Here is a 10,902-nt window from a genome sequence, read left to right on the forward strand (position 1 = left end):
TCTCAATCTGGGCTGCTGCTTCCTCGACCCGCCCTGCCCGGCCCAACAGATCCACTAAACAGACGAAGTGATCCAGCTCAGGCACCACGTCATGCACTTCTCTCATGGAATTAAAGTAGTCCAAGCCCAGGTCAGCAAGTCCACCATGGCTACAAGCGTAGAGCAGCAGCAAGAATGTAACACTGTCAGGCTTCTCCCCAGAGACAATAAACCTCTCGTAAGCAGAGATGGCCTCAGCGAAGAAGCCGTTGCAGGCCAACCCAGATATCAGACCGTTCCAGGAGACTACGTTCGGGCTGTTCATCGATCTAAACACGGCCTTCGCTTCCCCGACAACGCCGCATTTTCCATACATATCAATCAACCCATTTGCCACCGATGTATATAAGTTTAGCCCAGATTTCATGGACTGACAGTGCAGCTGCCGGCCTGCTTCGATCGCCACCAATCCAGCTGAAGCAGAGAGAAAGCAAGGCAGTAGAAAGCAGTCCATCCCCAGTTCATCATCCTGTAGAAGGAAGAAGAGATTCAAGGTTTCTCCATGGAAGCCCAGTTTGTTCAGACCAGATGCCAGATTAGTGTAACTTATCGCGTCTCTTCTGTCCATCTCGTTGAAGACCTTCCAAGACTCGCACGCTTCACCCAGCCGCACGTACGAGTCAACCAGCGAGTTCCACACGCTGAAGTCCTGTTGAAACGTTAGTTTACTCTTGATAACGTACGCGTGGAGCTTCCTTGCATGAAGAAGAGATTCCGTTCCGTTTAAAACCGCGGTGATTGTGAAGGAATTGGGTCGAACTCCAGCCAATTGCATGTCCGTCAGAGCTGACTCTGCTTCCTCCAGACGATGATCATGAAAAAGAGAATTGATCAGGACCGTCCATGAAATCACGTTGGGGCGATCTATCTCAGAGAAGATGAGCTCCGGCGTGATTCCCCCCGTAAAACACTTGGCGTACATGTCCATTAAAGCATTCCCCACTGAAGCATCAGAGCAAGACCCGGATTTTATAACTCTGGAATGAAGCTGCAGTCCAAGCTCTGGCGATGGCAGAGAAGAACAAGCGCTGAGAACGCTGGAGTAAGTGAAACTCGCCGGGGGAACCCCAGTCAGACCCATCTCACGGAATTTAACGATTGCTTGATCAAAATCTGAATTTTGAAGATACCCAGAAATCAGAGCCGTCCATAGAGTCGGATCTGTTTCAGCACTCTGATCAAACGCCTTCTGAGCATCCCCCATTCTCCCAAACTTTGAATACATGTCCACCAGAGCGGTCTTAAGAACGAGGGTGAGTTCTACCCCGGAGGAAATAACTCGGGAGTGAACCAATTCTCCGATTCTTGGGCTCGAATTAGAAGAAGCTGTGATCAGTCTTGAGAAGGTGAACTCGTTTGGAGTGATCTTCAGAGCAGCCATGGAGGAAAAGAGCTTATGGGCATCTGCCCACTTTCCTGCATCTAGAAGAGAAGAGATCATTATCGTCCAAGAGACTATGTCTCTCTCCTCCACCTCGGAGAAGACTTTGATCGTCTCTTCTATCATCCCAAGCTTGCCGTAGAAGTTGAGCAGAGCACCGAGGAGAACGTTGTTCGACTGGAAACCGAGTTTGACGATTTGGGCATGGGATCGGAGTCCGGTTCTGGAAGATGATGAGCAGGAAGAAAGAACGCTGGAGAAGGTGAATTCATTTGGGGAAGCAGATCCTGTGGAAATCATCTCCTCGAAGATATCAATTGCGTCTTCTTCTCGTCCAGACTTGGCGTGGGCTGAAATCATCGCCGTCCATGAGACCACGTCTCGCTGGAACAATTCATCGAACAGGTTGCGTGCGTTCGCCAAGCTTCCAGATTTGCAGTAGAGCGACAGTAAATTATTGTTGATGGTGAGGTTATAAAGCAGATTGAGCTTGATTAATGGGCTGTGGAAGGTAATTCCCTCTTTCAATGCTCTAGACTTGTTGCATTCGAAGAGAAACTTCGCGCAGAGCTCTTCAGAAATGGCGGCACTTCCAAGGTTCTGAGTACCCGAGGATCTAATCACAGAAAATACGCCATGGGAATGAGATTCAAGTCGATTACGGTAAATGTTTACCCCGCAGAGAGATGGGTATTGCTTTGTTGCTGACATAGTCGCCTTGTCTGCGCTTGTTCTTCGATGGCGGGTGGGTAGTGAACGAAGCCCATCGCTGTGAAGAGAGGAAGAGAAAAAACGCAAATCCCGAGCAAAGCAGCTGCAGAAGAGTACATCCCGATGGCTAATTCTGAGCATGCCCCCCCAAAGCTGGAAGAGAGAGCTCCGCCGAAGGCAGTAGAGAAATTCCCGCCTTGGCCAAGAACTTGAGCAGCGCTCAAATTAAAATAAAGCTATTTAACATCGACCCATTTCAAAAATAATGATTTATTGGATTTTAGAAGGTGACGCATATTAAAGAAATGTAGATGTGGCTCCTGTAACCTAAGTTACCTTTTATACTCTCCTGTAACCGCCGAAGTAGGACTGTTTTGTGAAAAATAATTACAGTGGGAGAGATCAAGATTAATAAAGGAAATCATTTTTTCCATAGTTCCAAAGGACTTGTTGTATCCCAATTATGAAGAATTCTTAGGCCCTGATAACATGCATACAGGATGTTGTTAACCATCATTTACAGATTGAATGGATTGAAATAGTGAATGATATAATTAATTTTGAGGCAGATTTTGTTTTCATGAATAAGTTTATTGTTTCCTATTGTACATTAATCATAGATAATCAAACAGGAAATATTACACATAAAAATGAAGACCAAAATTATTCTGGATTTTCACTGAGTCATGATTTCCTTAGATCTTTATGAATTTTTTTAGAAATTTACACCATTTGTGTCATAATTAAATGAATGCTTTAAGTCAGAAATTACAGGTTTGCTTATATTTGTTTAGGATTCTTCCATCATAAAAAGTGAATTATTCTGACTTAAATAAATAGAAGTAGAAAGCGATTTATCTCCATCATGATTTTTCGTAAATTAAAAAATTTCACCAAACATACAACTTACAGTGTCCAATCTATATTGAATGATCTTGAACGATATTGAGTTAAAAATTAATGTATGAATTAAAGTATAGAACAACAACACAACAATAATCATGATCAATTAATCATTCCCCTTCACTTTGAATAGGTAGTATGACTTATAGCGAAAAAAATTATGGAAATAAATTATAGCAACAATAATCATGATCAATTAGCTAGGGAATGATAGTCTCAGTTTTAGAAAAAGCCAAACTTATATTTAAATTTTTATTCTATCTCAATTAGGTTTTTTTTATTTTTTATTGGCAAAACACAGTGTCGGGTACGCCCAACCCAAGGGTTGTGACCGTAGACCGATCCAGCCATGCCCTAGATGCCGCCCAGGGGGGTTTTATATATTTGAGTGTAGTGTTCATAAGAGTTTATAGGCATGGGGGGGGCATCAATGTCCCAATTACACACGGACCCTACTCGACCCTACCCATGATGCAGTGAAAGAAGAAATACAAGAGTGATACCTAGGTATTGTTCGAAGAAGGCTGCTCAGCTCCCACAGCGTGCATGTGCCACGTAGCAATGGTGATTCATGGGGTAGAAGCGTTCTACACGCCTTCATCAGATGTCACCGTCTAGGTGTGCAACGGATACAACAGGTAGGTGAGAGGCCTAGGTCCAGGCAATATGCCATTTGCGGAGGCCATCATTGGACAGGATACGACGTGTGTGAAGAGCCGATAAGTCGACGTTCTCAATGCGATGGCAACCCCGAGCTGCCCAAGGGAGATCCTGCAAAGTGAAGTATATGTAGGTCGGGATACAAGAGCATATTGTGCATAGTTGGCAAGGGCATTCGCCGTCTGCTTTCCCTCGTGCAATTGATGATGGATACACGTCAAGCAGAGGCGACTCCGCATGATGTCATTCCATATGAGACGCCACTGGAAGCAGGAATCTGCACGGAGCATAGTGACTTGCAATTGTGAGTCTAATGCTACGACGATATTGTGGACGTTTCGCTCCTCATAGAGGAGCAACTTATCACGTATCACCATAGCCTTGGCTATTGTGTTATTTTAAATCCATAAAAATATGAAAAATAAAAAATAATACTCCCTATTTGTTCTTGGAGGAACACGGTATCCAATGACGAACAGGTTCCATGAAGTGAGTCGGTACACACTCCTTTGTATCTTCTAGAACACGAGATGTAGCTTGGCACCCTATGTGTTGGCGACTCGACCTATCGATTGGGTTAAATCGATCCAACATTAATTAATCTATATGATGATATAGTTAATTAATTTGGAAGGCCAATAAAGGTTATTGGGCTGCTGGAGTCGTTTACTAGACTGATACATGGGCCTAGAGGGCCACACACAAATGGTCTTTTTGACGTCAGAAGATATACTTATGTTTTGGGGGTTTTATGAAAAATACCCACTTAGTATAAATAGGGGAAGGCCCTGAACAAAATTCACCCATAAGAAAATTGTTCAGGGGCCTTCCCTTCTTCTCCCCTCTCCCAATACCCCTCTCCCAATACCCCTCTCCATGCCCGATGCGATCGGAACGACGTAACGACGATGGTGGAGGTAGAATAGGCCTCATCAACAAGAAGGAGGAGATTTGACGTGTCGAGGATTGCGTGGATACGTCTAGAGGCTGAACACTTGAGCAGCTCGACTCGTCTCACTTTGAAATCACGGATGTGATATGTGCAAAGGTACTTCGCTTAATGATTTTATCGATGTCGTACATTTTTGCAAAAGTCTTCCGCTGTATGTCGTTTTGATTTCTTCATCCATATCTTGGCCTGTAAAACCCAACATATACTCCCCTAATATGGTGTTATAATTAGGTCGGGATCTATAGTGAATCGAGGTGTGAAAGAAACATGTGTTTTTGTCACCATCTCGCAGCCATTAGAGATGGAATTTTTTTAAATAGAAAAGGTTATGTCGTCACATGGCGTCTTCAAGCTGTTCACTAAGCCTAAGCTTGCGCTTCCCAACTTGATATAACACGATGGTCAGAATTGACACGTTGTATTACGTCCGGAAGGGTGGACTCTAAATGCAAATGTAATGATGTGGATTTAATGTTATAAGATTTGAGAAAAATTTAACAAGAAGTACCATAATCGTCGGATGACGTGAGACATAGACCAATCAGTCGACACGTGACGGGTGTGACACAATCACGCTCCCAATGGTCTGAGTAATCAATTCAAAGCTAACGATGTAGGGGGCGTTTCGTCCGTGAGTGTCCACACGGTCATCGAGAACGAAACGGATCCAATACCAACAAATGAATTCTTATATCAATTTGGATGGTTAACCTATATTTTGTACCAAGCTCTCTCGAGGCAGCGGAGCAGTCGAAATATCGACACTGAAGAAAGTAATTAGTACTGTAAAAGAAGGGGAATGGAAAAATATGACCTGCCCGAAGGTGCACTAGGCTCTATAAGAATAACCTAGAAAATGATGCCAGAAGTCAACTTGGAAGGTCAAACCCAACTGAGATCAATTCAATATCAGGAGCATTGCCAAGTTTAAATAGAATTCTTTCTTTGGAGATGGCAAACAATGCACGTCGATATTGATACAACACTAAGTGGGGAAGGTTCGGGCGATATTCCTCTTTCACGTCTAATGAGGAGATCGCCTGGTGAGCCCGTTGATGCAATATGGTTGATTACAGGGGCTGTCGACGAGAAAAATTCTGCGATTTCACCACTTTAATTGCCGTAAGCAACCCGTGAAGAAGGTTCATTCACTATAGACAAAAACCTGGTTGATCTCAGAGACTGACGGTGGGGAGGGACATCTAACAAACAAAATCACTGCTTGGATTGCCGTATGCCACCGATCTCACAATAGATGAACAAAATACAGATCAATAAGTGCCGGAGGAGACGCAATGGTCGCAGTCCACGTTCACTGGAAGAGCGAGTATGAGCAAACTCGAAGTCGGGCAGATTTCACGAACTTAGATCATGCGACAAATGCTAGACTACCATTTTCTCGTCTTCTTCAAACCAATCAATGAATTGCCACAAACTCTGTTCCAAATATCTTCTTTTGACAACTATAAGAGCTCTTGATTCTCTAAGATGAACAATACGGCAACTCGAAATGAGCGTCGGAAATGAACACCCTCTTCTTCTCCTCAAGCACAAATAATTGCCTGCTCCTCCTTCGACAATCCCTGTTTCTTCTTTCAAGAGTTTCTCCTATTTCTGTCTTCTTTCTTGATGAACTCTGGTTCTTCTTCTCTCAAGGAACAAACGATGAACAAGAAGAAAAAGGTAACTGCCACTAAACTTGAACAAGATCTGGATTCAACACAATGATTTTTTTTTCTCGACGTCCGCTCTTCCCTTCTTATAGTGGGGAAGTGGCAGTTGTGGGGTAGGTGGCCCTATTGCCCCCCCCCCTCTTAAGGAGAGCCTATTGGGCTTCCCTTAAGAGGACTCTTTAGAAGAAGAGAAACCCAACAAGGTTTTCTTCCCCTAAAGAGGACACCAAATCAAATTCAAATAAAGAAAACATTCAAGAGGCCAGTACTCGCGCAGGAGTGGCCTCCCTCAGTCTAACAACGATGAAAACACAAAACAGGAAAATTACATCCAAAAGTAATTGTCACGTAACGAGACGATGATGTCGCTTCTCAAGTCTGATAGTGGAATTGTGGATTCTTCACATTGGCTCGGGTTTCGCGATGGGGCTGGTGACAGGTCTGGGCACATTCGATTGGATGGTCCTCCATCACAAACTACATCCGTTCAGGCTTCTTGTAGTTGTCGCTCATGGACTGCTAGCTCCATCTTGAGTGCTTCGATCAGTGTGGATGTTCTTGAATACATGTCTATTACACCATTTCAGATTGAGTTTGAGATTCCTCAATCTATAACTGAAGTTCTCCATAGGCGATGTAGAAATCGCTCAGTTCTCGTGTTAACGCACAAAGCTATGAAAAGCTTCATGGTCAAGCCACATAGGTTGGAAGTGAAAAGGAGGCCGAAGGATGGGAGCATTCGTGTCAAAGAGAAGTAGGAGCGGTGAGTGATTTGATTAAGATCATGGTAAAAGCTCGATACTAATAGTGTGGTGCATCAGGGCAGTGTTATTTGTGAAACAACAGTCAAGCCGCTCATACATACGTGCATCTGCATGGCGCCCATTGCACCATGTCCATGTTTCTTCTATAGTGGTTGGTCACCCAAACGTTCATCTACATGGCGCCCATTACACCATGTCCATGCTTTTTCTATAGTTTGCCACCCAAACGTTCATTGACTTCTTAGACGCAGTTGAAATCCCCAGGTATAAACTGATAAGCCGAAAAATCACGTAAAATTACGTGGTCGTTGCGCTTTTTAGACTTATGCAATAAATTTATAATTCCCTTAATTACTAAATAAGAATATAGAGCAAGCAAGGGGTCGATCCGCAAGGAGGCAACAATTCAGAATTTTCAAACAATTTTTATGAATCAAGTCAAGTAATTTTGAATTTTGCAATATTTAATTCAATTAATATTACATAATATTCTTAAAATAATCAAATTTATTAAATAATTTTCCATATATAAAAATATGGAAAATTCCAGAAAAATCATGGAAACACTTACCAACCTTTAGCCAAGTATTTAAAACCCTGTAAAAAATATTTCTTCACTGAAATGAAGTTAAATTCCATAAAAAATGATAAAAAATCAGAATTAATAATAAAATGAAAGGTTAAATGATCTATCTTTATTTTAATATGATAACATGGAAATATAGTCATTAAAATACATAAATATAATATAAAATTCATTAATTAATCATGTTAATTTGCAAGTTATCATAAACCAAGGGAGATCTACGAGCTGAGGGAAGGCATGACTATGCTGTAAAAGTTCCCTCCATAGGGCGCCACACACTAGAAGTCTATGGGACGCATAGACTACTATGATCGTGTAGGGTACTACGAAGGTAACCCACTGAGTGCCTTCGGCAAGAACTTCCAAAGAATAGTCTCTTGTCTAAAATAACCAGAGCCTATTGGTGGGATGACAGTACACACGATCCATTTTGAGTTTCATCATGATGGATTGGGTATTATCTGATGTAGTCATTTTTTTAATAAGCCCAACTATTCCTATTTTATGTTATTGATGAGCGAGAGGAGATGGGTGACGAGGGACTATCGCGCGAACCAAGACACGGGACGTCATCAACCATGCGACGCACCTTGAGCTGACATCAGTGACCCTGGCTTCAAGTATACGGCCTACCGACAGGTCATGTGCGTTAATTCTATTTCCATTTATTTTGGTTTTTTTCTTTCTGAATTATTGGATGGGCCTTACTATTTGGGCCTCATCCATGGTTATTTTTGTTATTTGTTTTGATGTATATTGAGGGGAAATGTGTCGTGTAGAGATAGTTTCCCCTCGCTCGGCCCAATTAGGCATCCTTTCTACCCAATATATAGGGAGGCGTGGCCAAGGAAGCCTCTGAGAGTTTAATTGAAAATTTGAAAGTTTCATTAATTGTGCTCCCGCCTCCTCCCTCTTGGGAGTATACCTTTACTATTATCTAATAGGAGATCATGGGAGGATTCATCTCCATGTCGCCAGTTTAACCGCATGGAGAACACTCCATGGAAGAATCACATGTCACGCCCTCTCATTCGTCGTCAGCTCGTCCCTTGGAGCTCTCAAGAATTTGCCCTCCAAGAATTGTTCGTCCTGCAAGAAGATTGTTCCAAACGTGTTGTTGATCGCCCAAGCCTCACCACCGTCATGACAAATCCAGTTCTGCATCGCTTCTCACCAAGAACCCAATTCCTGGCCGCTTATCCTCCAAGAATGTGTTTCTTGGACCTTGTGTGGTGCTCTTGAAATCCCAATCAACATCCACCTTCTCGTCACACCCTATGATCCACGCCAGTCCAAAGCTTTTGCACCATCACTGATCTCTGACCGCCGTCCGCGCTTTGAACCTGCACTCACCAGCGCTCGCCCATCTCGTAAGCCCCAATATCCACACGCGCGCGCGCACCCCTGCATCCACCCATCGATGCATTCATGTGCCCGCGTCTTCCCCGCACACTATGCCCCCACTCATCTGCGCACCCGCACGCCCGCCCATCCATGCGCTGGGCTTATCCGCGCACCCACGCACCTGCCCATCTGCACGCAACACTTATTCGTGTACTCCCGCACATCCGCGCATTCGCGTTCATTCGCGCACCCATAGGGTGCCACCGCCCACTCGCTGTGCACCCATTGCGCTAGTGCCCACACGCCCCACAACGCGCCCGCGTCGGCGCCCCTGCTAGAGATCGCACCAGCGCCCGCACTAGTGATCACGCCTACACGCCCTTGTCAGTGATCCTGCATGCAAACCCTCGCCACTCGCGCATCATTCCAACCTCGCTTGCTCACTCAGTCAACACACTACATCAATGTCCCTGATATTCCTAGTTTTGGACTACAGATCTACGACTCCATTCAAGTTCTACCATTTCCCCATTCCTATTAGTATCATTACTTTCTACACTGTTGTCTTCCACTATTTGTTCCTCTGCTTGTTTAAATGACGATTTAATAGGATTTGCCACCCTCGATGAGAGATAGGATTTATTGTGGTTACGAACTGATTCGATTGATAGAGGAAGCCGTGGATGCCACTGGGCCGTCACTCCCCTCACATCACAGCTGTCTAGTGATCTCACTCGGTCATCGGGAGTTTGGTCGTAACAGTCCAGTCCCAGAAACTTAATTGATCGTCTCTTATTCATCAGTTCTCCTTTGTAATTCTCATTGGATATTCTTAAATTATGCATTCATCTATCATTTCTTACATTTTCCACCACCCTTGTGTTGTAACATAAGCCGTCCGATCCTAGCTCTCATCGCGTTACATCAATGGGACTGGTTACAAGGATTGTCAATCTCTCTATAGTTCCAAATAAGGTTTGAAAACATAAAACTATTGGCTCGTTTGGCACACCCGCGATCGGGTGTTATAGACCAAACGGATATGAGGGGTATCCGAATGATGACCGAGAGGAAGAGGTGTGTCAGTATCTGAGTCCTCAGATATGGAGGCATCATCCTCTTTCCTTGTGGAAGTAAATCCACTAGTATCCCCACAAGTATCATCACTAGGTAGAGAAGCTTGATTTGGGAGCAACATGGCCTTCCTATCGACATGTTACCCCTTGCCATGAGTACTCTCATCGTGCCCTCTCAGGATCGTCATATTTAGACGCTTACCCATGATGGGCCATTCTCTTGTCGCTCTTCTTGGGAAAATTTCTGTGAGAAATCTCTCACCCTGTAGTAGGGTTGCCCAATCTAGCACCCGGTGATCATGACTTGTGTCTCCTTCTTCCTCTAGAGAATCTTGCATCGTGGCCTCCTGACTGATGATCGAGTGATGTGTATCAGTCAATCTCTCAGTTTTGCATTGTCATTGTTGACCCACATCTCTCCAAGCTGAGACTATGGATCACCTTTTCTTCCATCGTAAGACATCTTTAGATTGTTGGCACCAAATCATACACCATTGGCATCCACTCCTTGGTATCTCCTCTACTGTGACATTGTTAGAGTGTTTTGGCAAGATGTATCTCTCGCCAATATGCTCTAAACGAAGCCCCTCCTACACGTTACCATAGCTTACTATGGGAGATTTGGAAAAGGTGAAATTCTTATTGTTTTGCAGGAACTCCCATACACGCTTTGGATATCATGCGATAAGTCAAGCAATGGATACAACATACACACCACCTCTTACCACCTCACGCCCGCAGCTCAGCCCTAGCATGTGACCTACTTCGATCTTGGAGTATTCTGGTGACCCTTGCCCCCATCTACATTCGGCT

The 10,902-nt window shown here is 43.9% G+C and overlaps 1 protein-coding gene across 1 annotated transcript in view; it reads right to left on the reverse strand.

Annotated features, from left to right (window-relative positions):
- LOC144710522 (pentatricopeptide repeat-containing protein At5g52850, chloroplastic-like) overlaps positions 1 to 2,345 on the reverse strand; it is a 3,207-nt gene extending 862 nt beyond the window's left edge. The window contains exon 1 of the mRNA XM_078584334.1: positions 1 to 2,345. This exon is cut by the window's left edge and continues 596 nt beyond it. Within this exon, the coding sequence (XP_078440460.1) occupies positions 1 to 2,272 (2,272 nt within the window). The 5' untranslated portion in view covers positions 2,273 to 2,345.
- Between the last annotated feature and the right edge of the window lie 8,557 nt (positions 2,346 to 10,902).

Source organism: Wolffia australiana, chromosome 1, assembly GCF_029677425.1.
Source record: "Wolffia australiana isolate 7733 chromosome 1, ASM2967742v1".
Classification (NCBI taxonomy): domain Eukaryota; kingdom Viridiplantae; phylum Streptophyta; class Magnoliopsida; order Alismatales; family Araceae; genus Wolffia; species Wolffia australiana.